At 46.3% G+C, this 14,675-nt stretch overlaps 1 protein-coding gene across 1 annotated transcript in view; it reads right to left on the bottom strand.

Annotated features, from left to right (window-relative positions):
- Positions 1–337: 337 nt before the first annotated feature.
- Positions 338–14,675, bottom strand: part of LOC149361881 (uncharacterized) — a 32,360-nt gene continuing 18,022 nt past the window's right edge. The window contains exons 4-6 of the mRNA XM_089569613.1: positions 14,091–14,165; positions 11,124–11,177; positions 338–451 (exon numbers count right to left, since the gene is read on the bottom strand). Coding sequence (XP_089425739.1) covers positions 368–451; positions 11,124–11,177; positions 14,091–14,165 — 213 coding nt within the window. The 3' untranslated portion in view covers positions 338–367. The remainder of the gene's footprint in view (positions 452–11,123; positions 11,178–14,090; positions 14,166–14,675) is intronic.

A 14,675-nucleotide genomic window follows, 5' to 3' on the forward strand; every position in this document is an offset into this window, starting at 1 on the left:
TCGTCTGTTGCGCGAGTCAGCTTAAGCCTTTACAATGACTAACCCCCTCGCTCGACGGGCGCCGATAGAAATGCATGCCTACCACCTACAGGCCTGCCTGTATTTACGTAGTCTGGCGCTCTGCTCATAGATGACTTTCGAGTGACAGTACGCTGCTCACCGCAATCCAGGGGGCGGCATTTTGTCACACTAACAGAACATTGAAATTGAGGTACGGAATAATGCCATTTTTATTACTTGCTGTTAAAGCTTTATTAGCCAGCACGGAACTCAGTACATAAGGCTCTCCTCATAACTAATAAATAGGAGAGAAAGCCAGCTGAAGTAATAGAGTTCACAGTGACGAGGCATTATTTTTTGCTGTTGTCTATCCAGTCACGAAGTTCCTGACTACTTCTACTGTGCGCAAAGCATATCTGTAGTCTTTTGGCAACAGATGACCTCCACATTTCTGCAGAAATAACAAAGTTACACAGTCGCGTTGGTAAGCACGCCACGCAATAGCATAACATACTGTGAAAGTTCATGCACGAAGTTCAGAAGTAGCAAAGAGAACCCTGAATTTCTCTTCCGCTTACGTGGTGTTCAGAGGTAAGATTTTTCCGCCTTCTTATAAATTACCTCTGAAATCGCACTGATAAGGAAATAGGAAGAGAAACTCGTACACAACAGGAAAGGTCAAAACAGCTTGAAAGAAAGCTCTGATGGGGTCAGTATCCACTCAGCCGAAACGCCGTTGGCTGTCAGCCTGTGCGGTCCACTAATTGGCCGGTGGGAAGGGGGGGGGGGAAGGGGGGAGCAAACTGCCCACCGTGGCAGGCGGCATCCCAATAAAAGATTGGTCGATGAGGTTCCTTGCAAATTGCAACATGCGTCTCACAAGCCCCATCAATGCCTTTAAAGTTAGACGTTTCACGTGCAGAACATTTATCTATGCGCATTCATTCTTACCACGCACAATATCTGACTGGAACACTCTGCCTTCACATATCGCAACCACCACTGATCCTGATCAATATTTTAAACTTATATCTTCAATAACTACTGCTTAACTCTTCGCATACATTGTTATTTTATTTGTTCATGGCTTCCTTTTTTTTGCAGGGTTTGTTACTAAAAAGATTCATTGTATTAGTGTTGTGTTTGTATAATTTTAATGCTGCAGTAATCTTCGTTCTTTGCCGCGCTCCCATTCTTTTGATTCTTTTGCTTACTTATGTTATGCAAAGTGTCTTATTTGTGCTTTTGATTGATTCTTTTGCTTACTTATGTCATCCAAGGTGTCTTATTTGTGCTTTTGTTGATTGTTTTATATTTGTGGTTTGTTTTATTCTGTTCAATTGCCTGTCCCCCCCCCCTAACTAATACCCTCTCGAAGGCCTTTAGGGGTATTCTGTATAAATAAATAAATAAATAAATAAATGGCAGCATCAGCCATTGCAGGGCAGTGGCGCGTCACTTAACCGCTGCGCCAGTAGTGATGTGAGAATTCCCAGGTGTCTATGAATGTACAGAATGAAAAAGTTCTTCTTCAGTGCAATTCTAAAATAATGCAATATCACGCATACTTACGCCATGTGATATACCAAATCAAGGTAATGAGTTCAAATCAAATAAAAACCACAGAAAGCGAAGGTAAACCATGCAAAATCAGGGCTAACCGTGCTAGGGCACGGTAATTCGTAACTAGCCCCAAGCGAAACCATCCGTTGAATTTTCTTGCGCATAGCTGTTTAAGCTTCTTATTTCTGGGACTGTTTTCTTCTATCCGCGTCACAACAGACAAAGTGCTCTGCCTAAGAAAGATTTAGAGATTAATATTACCAGCCGCCCATGCAATAGATTACCTATACTCGTGAGTGTGAGTTTGGTCCTGATCTGAAACAATTCAGTACGAACTAGCGCAGTAGTGGTGTAAAAAAGCTTCCTGCATGCCCACGCATACTTAGGACACACCTCAAGTGAAAATGATGAGTTATACAAGGACAGAAAAACACTTTTTTTAAGGACGGTGTGAACTTGCTCATTATATCACGGAATCGGATCGTAGAAGGAGAAACATCCCTGTAGAAGAAAACGACAAAACGACTTGTCGTTTTAACGCGATAGTGATAATGATTTCGTGCAGCACAAAACCCGGCAGCGACGTCGGCGTCGTTCCCCGTGAACGAAAAATTCATGAAAGATCAGAGACACTGTAGCGCAGCAAAAGACGAGGACACAAGAAACGAGAGACGAACACCACGAGCGCTAACTTCCAACAAACTTTATTCTCCTGAAGCATCACACTTTTATACACCAGAAAACAGTAATCACACGTGCGAACAGTATCAATTTCTTAGAAAAACGAGCTCTTTATCTGAGAGGAGAATGGAAGGTGTGCTTACACACGAGCATCCTGACCTATTTATCTTTTCGGCTTCAATGATTTCGCGCGTTAACCTTTCTCTACTTTTTCCTATTACCAGACTTTTATCAAAGTAAGGCTTACAGGTTTTTGACTTGCATGCGAGAATGTGGTCAACCAGCGATCCGCCTTGCCCGTTTCTGACGTTGCGAGCGTGTTCCATTAGGCGCTCGTTCAGACATCTCCCCGTCTGGCCGATATAGTGTTTCCCGCATGACAAGGGAATTTGATATACAACACCTTCATCGCACGTGACGTAGGGCTTCTGGTGCCTAGTTGCGCAACCGCGCGCTTTGTTGGTGTTGGTCTTTCCCAGTTTGCACAACGTTGCAAGTTTTTTAGGCGCCGAGAACACGACGGTCGCATTCGCTCGTTGACCAATTCTTTTTAAATTGTGGGAAATCTTGTGTAGATAAGGTACTACAACAAGGTTTTTTCGTTCACGAGGAACCGGGTTTAGGTTACATTGATTTTCTGGTTTCATTCTTTTAACAAGTTTTTCGGCAACAGAAACTTGAACATGAGAGGGGTACCCGGCATTAGTCAGCCTCTTGGACTGCTCTTGAAAACTATCGGTCATCATGTGCGGACAAGATTTCTGGAGAGCATTTTGAAAACATAAATTGACAATACCTCTTTTTACCAGTTTTGAATGAGCGGAGTGATATGGCAGTATCGGCTTGTTACTACGCGGCTGGTAGGCCCAGCATATGTGATGAGCGTGAAAGATGAAGTTAATATCTAAAAATCTAATGGAGTTATCGATGGGCAATTCGCATGTTAAAACAAGCGGTTTAAAATGTTCTCTCATGGTAGTTAAAATGCTCTGAGCCTTTGACTCAAGTGAGCCGTGGTCACACTTAACAAGAATAAAAAAGTCATCAACAAATCTAAAGACCTTGATTACGTCCAAGCTGTCTAGGTGGCTGGAAACAGCCTTGTCAAGTTTTGATAAAAACAGATTACTCAGAATCGGCGCTATGCACGACCCGATGCATATCCCTTCTTTCTGAAGGTAGGGTTTTCCTTCCCAGTTAATAAACGTTGACTGCAAGTAAATAGCTAAAATTTCTAAAAAACTGCTCGCCGACACACCCGCCGCATTCTGGAAAGCAACACACCCAAACTCATCTATGCACTCCTCTACACAGCACAGCACCTTGTCATTCGGCAGCGAGTAATATAGATCCTTAACATCTACAGAAAATGCAACCATGCTGTCATCAGAGCGCGACCGAACAAAGTCTAAAATTTCGTCAGATTTCTTAACCATAAAGGGGTCGTCAAGCGGTAAAAGGTTAAGTTTGCTTTGTAAGTACATTGAAACCGTTTTTTGCCATGTGCCAGTTTCAGAAATGATCACCCTGAATGGTTTTTCCGGTTTATGGGTTTTTGCACTGAAAAACACGTCTAAATAATCTTTTCGTGCATCGCCTATTTCTTTAGCCAGCTTGGTAAGGTTTAACTTGTTGCAAAGCTTCTTCGCTTTAGCTTTTACTTTTGACATCATTACTTCGTTGCGGCAGTTAAATACAGAAGACACGGCTTCGTCAGCCTTTGACTTGTAAAGTTCACAGGATAGAATTGCAAAGCCACCTTCTTTGTCAGCAGGCAGCACGATCAGGTCCTGTTCCTTGATGAAGGACTCGACGCGCTTGAGGGGTAGCTTGGAAGATCCTGGCTTTGAGCACTGCAAAACGTCGACTCCTTCTGAAATGCAGCGGTCGTGTTCCAGTTGCGTTGCACGCTGCGATACTTGGCGTACCATCGCAAGTAGTTGTGCAGCTGACGGCTTGGGCTCCACAGCGAACTTTGGTCCTAAATTTCCCACAAATTAAAAAGAATTGGTCAACGAGCGAATGCGACCGTCGTGTTCTCGGCGCCTAAAAAACTTGCAACGTTGTGCAAACTGGGAAAGACCAACACCAACAAAGCGCGCGGTTGCGCAACTAGGCACCAGAAGCCCTACGTCACGTGCGATGAAGGTGTTGTATATCAAATTCCCTTGTCATGCGGGAAACACTATATCGGCCAGACGGGGAGATGTCTGAACGAGCGCCTAATGGAACACGCTCGCAACGTCAGAAACGGGCAAGGCGGATCGCTGGTTGACCACATTCTCGCATGCAAGTCAAAAACCTGTAAGCCTTACTTTGATAAAAGTCTGGTAATAGGAAAAAGTAGAGAAAGGTTAACGCGCGAAATCATTGAAGCCGAAAAGATAAATAGGTCAGGATGCTCGTGTGTAAGCACACCTTCCATTCTCCTCTCAGATAAAGAGCTCGTTTTTCTAAGAAATTGATACTGTTCGCACGTGTGATTACTGTTTTCTGGTGTATAAAAGTGTGATGCTTCAGGAGAATAAAGTTTGTTGGAAGTTAGCGCTCGTGGTGTTCGTCTCTCGTTTCTTGTGTCCTCGTCTTTTGCTGCGCTACAGTGTCTTTGAAGTATGTACCAACAAACCCAAAAAGCCACGCTCATGAAAGATCCCCAGGAAAGCAAGCTACGAGGCATGTAGACCACCTGGGTGAAGGAAGAAACGTCCCCGGAAAAAACGACTCCGGAACGTACATCCCCGGAAAAAATCTCGCTGGAAAAAAGGTCCCCTGAGGAAGGACCGTCTAGGAAAAAATGTCCCCAAGCGAAGAAAAAAATTTCTTCCGGAACCAACTTGACAGAAAATTGTCTCCAGGTGCAGTGCATAGGCGCTGAACTACCACCCCTAAATATTCCGGCGGCGCCATGTGATAGCTCGATGACAGTGTAGAGGACACGCGCAGTCCTTGTGTCTACAAACACGATGCCCAGCAAGAAACGTTCGGTCATGATGTCAAGTGCCTTCGTTATGATCTGACGATAGATATATATTTTTACACTTGCTTTCTGCAGTCCACATTATTTGCTTGTGTTTAGCTTGTATTTAGTTTGCGTATCGAGATGTCCTTCTCATCATATGTTATGTCGCAAACCTTCCAAGCGTTGAGCGATAAACAATTGCTACACTTGCGTTGCACAGACTATGCCGTTGCGTTTACGGATCAGTGACTCGTACTACCGGCAAACAACTTGTATCCGACTCATGCAAGCCGTGCATGCATGCGAGCCGTATGCACGCGAGTTGCATGCATGTACACTTGCGAGGCGGCCGGATGCTCAAATTACTGCGGCTTACGATGCGTCTGATGTCACCCTTTTGGGGACATTTTATCCTACTTCGCAAATCGGGACGTTTTTTCTGGGGATGTATCTTCCAGGGACGTTTTTTTCTGGGGACATTTTTTTCTGGCTGCCAGGCCACCTAGGTCATGTAACCTTGTGGCGTCATGCCAACCTGCCCGCCGGTCCGTAAGCGAGCTGCGTACCATGGCAGGTGGCATTTAAATTAATGACTGGTCCCGAGAGGTTGCTATGAAAGTTAGCTTGATTTAGTAAGTTCCTGTTGAATAAGTGTTGTGTATATTTTTTACTTTGCAGACCATTACCCAACAGGCACACGAGTTTGCATTTTAAAGTTTTTCTTACACCTACTGGAACTTTCGTGATGTAGTTAGCGCCAAAAACGAGGACCAAGGTGGGAGGGAGACACAACACGAGCGCTCCTGTTGTGTCTTCCTCCCACCTTGGTCCTCGTTTTTGACGCTAACTGCATCATGAATAAAAATCAACTCTCGCAGTTCTCCATCTCACCTACCGAAAGTTTTTCATAATAAGTTCGACAATGACAGTTGAGTACAAAGCTCTCAATCGTTTCAAAATTTCTGCATCAGTACTCTTTGCTAATGTGTCTTCGTAAAATAGTGTGAGGTATGTATGTGGCTCCACCCTTTTATCTTTCATATCTGAGGCGAGAGTGCATCCTGAGATTTGTTACATGCGTCTGGTACGTTCCTTTATTGGAGACACACTGAGAGGATACATGGGTAAGTTACAGGAGAGGAGGCTGTGCTCTCGGCGCATGCGCTGCCGCTGGGATCTCTGGCGGTGGGTTCTTGCGGTGCTGAAAGCGAAATTCGTGCACGCCACACTTGAAACCGAAACTCACGAACACCACACATCCCTCCCCGCTCAGACTGAGTCACCACCGATCTTCGTAACGGTCCGGGGGACGACGACGCCTCGGCGGCCTCTGTGGTGGTCCTTGCAGAGTATCACCGGATGGGAGTGGCCCAGTTGTGCCGTGGTCATCTGGAGCACTTCTTGTGGACCCCCTTTGCTGATCGTCGGTCTGGCTGTCCGGGAGAAATAGCGGGAGCAGCGAAGACCGGAGATGACTGCTTGACGGCTCTGCTGTAGAAGTGTTGTCGTGAGACGCCTGCTGCCTCGTAGTGTGAATGTGATTCTTGTGTCTTCGCACGACGCCTCTGTCTGTGCTGATCAGCCAAGACCTACGACCGACCTTGTTCAGGATGGTTCCTTTCATCCAAGACGGGTCGCCTATGAAGTTCTTGACGTAAACAATCTGATTTCTACGAATGCGCTGATCGTCATCCCTTTCCTCCTTCGTTAGCTGGGAGTTTGTAGGCTTCAGGTATGTCAATGCGGTCGGAATTTCGCGACCATACATCATCATAGCGTGCGTTTGCTTTGTGCCCGCATGCAGTGTTGTGTGCTGCTGTAGGAGAAATCGAGACAATCGACAGGTGACAGGGCTGTCTTTTTCTTTTGTGAGCGCTTGCTTTAGTTCGAAAACCATGCGTTCCACTTGACCTTTCGTGGCAGGATGATATGGAGCGCTTGTGACATGTTTCACTCCGTTTCGTTTGAAAAATTCTTCTGTTTCCGCTGAAACGAAAGATGGCCCGTTGTCGGTAACTACTTTTCTTGGTACACCAAAAGTTGCAAAAAGGCTTCTGCACTCCATGATTAGGTGCTTCGACTGGATGCTCGCCATTTGTCGGACTTCAGGCCATTTTCTGAATGAGTCGACGACAAGCAAGAACATGTAGCCTTCGACGGGTCCTGCAAAATCCATGTGAATTGTCTCCCATGGCTGCGTTGCTCTAGGCCATTCTGGAAGCGGTGCCTTCACTGGTGCCCTTCGGTTTTCTTGACATGGTCTACATTCCTGACTAGCCTGTTCTATGTCCCTGCTCAGACTTGGCCACCAAAGGTAACCTCTTGCATAGGCTTTCATCGCAACGATCCCTCTGTGCCCTGAGTGATCTTTAGAGCATCGGGGCGTGCTGCGAGCGGAATTATCACTCGGGTGCCTCGCAGTAAGCATCCGTGAAGCGTAGACAACTCGGGTGCTAGCTTCACATAAGGTCGGAAATCATCGCCTTTCAATGATTGCAGTTTTCCATGCTGGGCTGCTTCAAAAACAGCTGACAGGATGTTGTCCTCTCGCGTTAGCTCTGCAATGCGTTGTGGCGAGAGTTGGGGATCAATTGCACATTCCAGCATCAGCACGTCGCCTGGAGGGGATGGCTCGTCGTCATCTCCTTGTAGTGGCAGTCTGCTTAACGCGTCTGCGTTCTGGTTGCGCCTGCCTTGCCTGTAAACAAGGTCGTAGTCGTATGCGGACAGCTTTAGGCACCACCTCGTCATGCGAGGCGATAGGACTTGTGGAAGTGGTTTCTTCGGCCCTAGAATACTGAGTAATGGCTGGTGGTCTGTGATGATCGTCACACGTCTTCCCGTTATGTATTTCTGGAAATGGTTGACAGCGAATATTACTGCAAGTCCTTCTCGATCTAGTTGTGCATAATTCCTTTCTGCTTTGCCAAGCGTTCGAGACGCGAAAGCAATGGGTGCTTCTCTTCCGCCCTCATCCGTCTGTGACAACACGGCGCCGACTCCGTAGGGTGAAGCGTCGCACGATAGGAGAAGAGGCTTCCGTTCGTCGTAATGAACAAGCACAGTGGAGTCTCGAATTAGCTTCTTTAGTTCTTCGAATGCTTTTTGATGCTTCGTCCTCCATTTCCATTGTGCTTCTTTGTGCAGAAGCGTGTACAATGGTGAGGCCACTGTCGCTCTGTCCTTTAGGAAGCGGTCGTAAAAAGCAAGCAGCCCTAAGAATGCTTGGAGCTCAACTTTAGTTTTCGGCTCTGGTGCATCCATGATAGCCTTAACCTTATCTCCAGTTGTATGCACACCTTCTTTATCAATGCGGAGTCCTAGGAACTCCACATTGCAGACCCCAAACCGACATTTGTCCTTCTGAAGGCGCAGACCCATACTGTCCAGTCTTGAAAGTACTTGGTCTAGCCGTTCATTGTGCTGTTCCGACGTTTCGCCGCAGACAATTATGTCGTCCAGGTACACGCTGGTGCCCGGAATTCCGGCGAGAGTTGTCTCCATGATTCGCTGGAATATCGCCGGTGCTGCTGAGATTCCGAATGGAAGTCTTTTGACCGCGTACAGTCCATTCATTGTGTTCACGGTCAGTACTTTTGCTGTGTTTTCAGTGACTGGCAGTTGCTAATAGGCTTGAAACAGATCAAGCGTTGAGAATATCGTTCCACCCCTGAGAGTAGACAGCACCTCTTCAGTGGTCGGAAGCGGATAAGCCGTTTTCACGGACGCTGCATTTACAGTGCTTCTGTAGTCGCCACAGAGCCTTAACAATCCAGACTTTTTCCGAACAAGCACCAAGGGTGTCGCCCAGTCGGAATGCTGAACTGGTTGCAAAATGCCTTGTTGCTCTAAACGATTCAACTCTTCCTTGACAGCAGGTCTAAGAGCAAGGGGAACTGGTCGAGCTTTGCAAAAGCGTGGTGGGACGTTTGGGTCTAACTCTATGTTGACTGGTGGTCCCGCGTAGCTTACAACGTCTTCAGCAAAAACACGTTCATGCTTTTCAAGCAGGCGATATAGCACTGTGTGTTCGGTTCGCGTGGCGTCTTGCATTTGGTTTACGCCTTGTAGACGTATTTTTAGAGCGTTGAACCAGTTACGGCCAAGAAGGCTGCACCCGTTGCCTTCCATGACATGCAGTGGAAGAACGTAATCCTTCGACTTGTGCCGAACTTGTACTTCCGTAGTGCCAACGAGACTCAATTGCTCTCCTGACCACGTGTGAAGGTTCAAGTCTGATTGCACCAGCAGAGGAGATTTTGAGGGCCAGCTGCGCTCGTAGGTTTCCTTGCTGATTAGCGAATATGCTGCACCAGAGTCAACCTCGAAATCCAACATCTTGCCATTGACGCGTAGCGTTAACATGAACTTTGGGCATGCCTGCAAGCTCTTTACTGTATATAGCTCCTGTGCTGACCTCTTTGGCGAATGTGCCATGCTTGTATTCTGGCTTGCAGGCTTAAGCTCGAGATGATGAGTTGCAGTTTTGCGTTTTTTCTTTGTGATGCAAGCTCTTTCGATGTGCCCAATTTTCTTGCAAAAGTTACATGCAGCATTGCGAAACTTGCACTCACCCGGGTCGTGCGGGCCCTCGCATCTGTAGCAGCGCGCCTTGCGCGGAGTGTGTTCTCCCTTTGCACCTTCTTTCTTCTGGCTTGTCTTGTGCACTTCCAGATTTTCTCTTTTCAGCTTTATGCTCTGTTGCTGCAGGACAGCGCTCTCCGCCCTCTCGGCGAAGTCGAAAGCCCTTTGGAACGTAAGCTCTCTTTCGGCGAACAGACGCTGTTGAAGAAGCTCGTTGCGGATGCCGCAGACGAAACGGTCGCGTGACATGATATCCAGGGGGAGCGCGGTGCTCACGGCGGCGGCCGTCGCCTCTGCGGCGGGCGGCGACGCTCCTACGCCGAAGTTACAATCCGCGGCGAGTTTCCGTAAAGCGGCAACGTAGCCAGCAATGGACTCGCCTGGTTGTTGGTCCCGTCTCTGGAATTTGCAGCGACAGTAGAGCTCGGATGGGCGTGGGTCATAATGCGTAGCCAAGGTTTCGACGATCTCGTCGTATGGCACTTCTCCTGGGCTCTTAGGTGCGACCAGTGCGCGGACGGTTTCGAATGTCTCCGGTCCGCAGAGAGTCAGGAGCAAGGCTCGCTTTTTTTCGTCGTCTGTGATGGAATTTGCCACGAAGTAAAATCCAAGGCGTTGGATCCATGATGTCCAGGACTTGCCCGAGAAAGGCTCGATGGAGGCTTGCAAGGATGCCATCGCCAGTTGACTCCACCCGTTTCTTCAGTGGGTTTTCGCTTCCCTCGTCGCCAGTCTTACATGCGTCTGGTACGTTCCTTTATTGGAGACACACTGAGAGGATACATGGGTAAGTTACAGGAGAGGAGGCTGTGCTCTCGGCGCATGCGCTGCCGCTGGGATCTCTGGCGGTGGGTTCTTGCGGTGCTGAAACCGAAACTCGTGCACGCCACACTTTAAACCGAAACTCACGAACACCACAAGATTTTTGGGAGCTCCTTCTATAGCATATTCGATGTTAAAATCCGCCTGAGAAAAGGCAAAATGTTGCTCTTTTGGCTCCACTTCCCAACGAATAGGAGCTCATAACGTGTCTAGCTCTGCGTACTGAAGGCAAGCTCTCTGTCCTGCATTAAGCGCGAGCAACGTCAGCCGTAGTAGTTCTTGCCAAGTGACGATGATAGCCGCTCACGCGTGCTGGACGAGCGAAGCGCGTGCCTTTGAGTCAACACTGGCGGCTGCTTTTTTCTTTGCCCAGCAGTACAGCTTCCTGTTCGGTTTGAGGCAGGTTAGAAAGCGTCTTAAGACGTGACTGGATTGCCAAAACTTGCTATAATGTGCACATAATTACTGCATGCTGAAGAGAGAGAGGTCAATAGAATAATAAAATACAACTTACGAATATCTTGGCAGTAAACTCTGTTACGTTCAATTTGTAGTCTTCAAGGTAGTGCTGAGATGAAAATGCAGTTTAAGAAACTACACTCCGTCAACGGCCAGCTACTAAACCAATTATTTTCTGCGGGGAATAAGTCAACTCGTAGCTTAAAGCCATCTTTTCTTAAGCCGGTAGAGGACATTAACAGTCCCGACGTGAAAGCGAACACAATGTTTGAAAAGCATGAAAAGTTGACCGGTTGATATTGATCCATTTTGCATTGGAAAGCAGCAGTAAACACGCGAGAGGTGTGGTAGAAGCGGCAGTCGCATGCACATAGGTCGTAACACCGCAAAGCTAACTGAAAGAAGCTGGAGTACAGTTGATCTTCGTATAACAATGTTGGAGGGGCCCGGCGATTACTTCGTTATACGCGTAACTTCTATATTTCTTAATAACCTGAGTTGACAGAGATTCCAAGGAGAAATGTAAATGTTTTGTTATATACAGTTTCATTATAGCGAGGTTCGAATGTATGTACAGACAGGAAAAGCAGTTGTTTATTGCATATATGATAACACGGTAAAAATTTCGGAAGCCCGTCACTACGGCGTCGCTCATAGACTGAGTCGCTTTGAGACGTTAAACCCCCATCAACCAAACCAAACGAATCAAAAGTAGTGCTCAACCAGCCAAAGGAGTGCAGACGTTAAATTCTGAAATCGCCCCACAAGTATAAACTATAAGACTGCGTGTCAAGCAACCGGTAGTGCCGCGTAAGGAGAAGAGAGACATTGGAGAGGGCCATAGTAGGATACAATTCAAGAACGCGGGGGCTTTTCCCCCTCAAATTGCCCCCTTCCAGCCAGTGGCATCAGCATATTATCATGACCCTTCTAGCGTGACAATGCAAGGAGCAGCGCCACAATGAAGAGAAGGGGCTATCACCGACCAGGGAGGGAATAGATTATCCTCTTTTATCTACCACTCCCAGCTTTCCCATGATAGCAGGGTCATGAAAATCGGCCGACGACATTGGCTCGAAGGGAGTCATTTGATAAGGAGGAGCCGCTGGCCTGTTAAGTTGTATCCGATTATAGTTGCTCCATAGATGAACAGTTATAAAAGTAGAAGCCAAACAGGGCGATCGCCTGAAAAAATAACCTGCTTCAGTATACCAGGTGCTCCACTGAAGATTTGAAGTAGTTTTCAAAAATAGCAGAGAGAGAGAGAGAGAGAGAGAGAGAGAGAGAAAAGGACGGAAAGGCAGGGAGGTTAACCAGGCGATGCCCAGTTGGCTACCCTACACTTGGGGAGGGGAACAAAGGGGAAAAAAGGAAAAAGAGCGGCAAAGAAATGAGTCTGTCAAGTGTCCATCGACCACTATGTCACAGGGACAGAGGGCGCGCACAGAAAACTTAGATTATAGGCGGGAATGCAACCCTGAGTCCCTTAGGAAATTCAGGGGCGCTTTCACCGCTTTCCGTTGTCTGGAAGGTTGTGTCCAAGGCCCCAGAACGTTAGACTCTGTTAAAGGACGCGAGTCCAAGCGGAGCAGAGAAGCAACTCTCAGTACGCGGCTTTTGTAGCCGCGTACTGAGAGGTTTAGCTGTCAAAATAAAACCTGTGAGTCATTGTGTCTAGCAACAAGGTTAATTAATTGACAATAATTAACTTTTCAACTATCAGAAGATTTGCCGGTCGTTATTAACCTCCATATCAGCTTTTATAATTTCGAAAAGGTGATTACCCTCGGCGCTGTGGCGTAACAAATTTTGGCTACATCGTGTAAAAATACATGCATATTCGGAGAACATGCAGCCAAAGCAGCCCCTTAAAAGGCTGCTGTTCGTTACTTCCACCAGCAACAAGAAACCTCAGTAGGAAGCCCCGAGAGAATGACTGCTGTCGATTCCTCTCTCGCCTTTGGAAATTGCTACTAAGGCTTGAAAATAAGCGCCAGAGTACTGCTAGGCTAACAAGGCGCTTGGAAATGTTTTTGTCCTTTCTTTTAGAAAGGAAAACTTATACAGCCTCTCTAAATAGTAGAAACTTTTCGAGAGATTATTAAAAACGGGGATGACAACAGGACTTGACTGACGAACATTCCCAGCTACTCATATTAAGGTAAGGCCAGACCTTTGTAATATACTCTATTATATCAAATTAAGGTTTGCAACAAGTGTAAAAGCTCGAAGTGCGATGAAATAATGATCCAAAATCAAACACCGCCGATTTCTAGTAGCGTAGAAATATTTAGCGGCTGATACGTTGCCCTTCTGTGCAGCCTATATGTACATATATAGGTTATACAGTATATATAGGGAGCAATTTTGGTTCTCATCTTTTTCACCTTAGGCATTCAATAAATAGGTGAGGATTATTTTACCGAGTGCTTCAATGGGAGGCTTCCACACAAGTAAATATATCGCTTCTGATCAGAAAATTGCCATCGGAAATCTGGCACCGGACATTTAGACTCGTGTAATTTTTCACAGTTACGTTATCTATGTTTTCTGATCCTGCAGAAATTTACAGTACTTTACACTGCAGGTATATTGGCACCAATGAGTTCGGTAACATGCTTTGTTGACACCTAATGATCTTTATAAGCATGCTTCAGTAGGCTGCTCATTGAATGTACTTATGAAATCACATTCTATTGAATCTATAAGCACTTCGATGCTTTCTTTGCCATCAGTTCATTCACTGGCGCAAAGCGGCCAATATCGACCCAGGTTCCATTGGTACTCAGGATTGAAATCTTAGCCGCTGCTACCACATAGTCGTAATTACTGGGCCTTCTGTTTCAACGTCGATTTTTTATGGTTGGTTGGTTTATGGTGTTTAACGTCCCAAAGCGACTAAGGCCGTGGATTTTTTATTCGATTCCGAGAAACAAAAAAACTTGATTTCGCCTGGACGTTCACTGTATTATTAGCAGTCTGAAATTTAAAGTTTTTCAAAGAGTACTTGTGGAAGACTTACAGGAAGAAGAATTTCCGTGATTCGGCTAGCTTTGAGGAAGCAGTTTTGAAGGCATCTCAGGTTTTCGTTGGCTTTCTACAGCAACATGGAAACGACACGTTTTATTCAGAGCACGAAATTTTATACAGAAAACCATGGCCCTATACGTACAGAGGGCAAAACGCTTGTCTAGGACACGTTCTGGGCGTGTTTCGGTCTGAACACGCGATATCTAGCAATGGCATTTGATTAGAAATGGTGTGGATGTAAGCATGTTCAGCTAAACTCACAGGATTTCATCTTCATTTTTTGCTTTCCTGGTCGCCGCTGCTTTGGGATATGCGAAGCGCACGCTTCGTTCGTTCTAGACATGAGTTTTGTCCTCTATACCTATTATATTAGCATTATAGTTCCTTATTCCTAGCAGCCTAATGTTATTGCATATTATTCATTTATCTCTTACTTAGAGCATACGCTGCAATTACGATGCAAACTCTGCAGAAGCTGTACCGCCAATTCTGCTCTGGGACTTGTGTGTACGGACATAGCTGTAGGTACCTCGTCTTGTCACGAGAGAAATACATTGCCATATTTCTTCCACTGCAT

This window comes from Amblyomma mixtum, chromosome 2, assembly GCF_055824585.1.
Source record: "Amblyomma mixtum isolate Tamu chromosome 2, ASM5582458v1, whole genome shotgun sequence".
NCBI lineage: Eukaryota > Metazoa > Arthropoda > Arachnida > Ixodida > Ixodidae > Amblyomma > Amblyomma mixtum.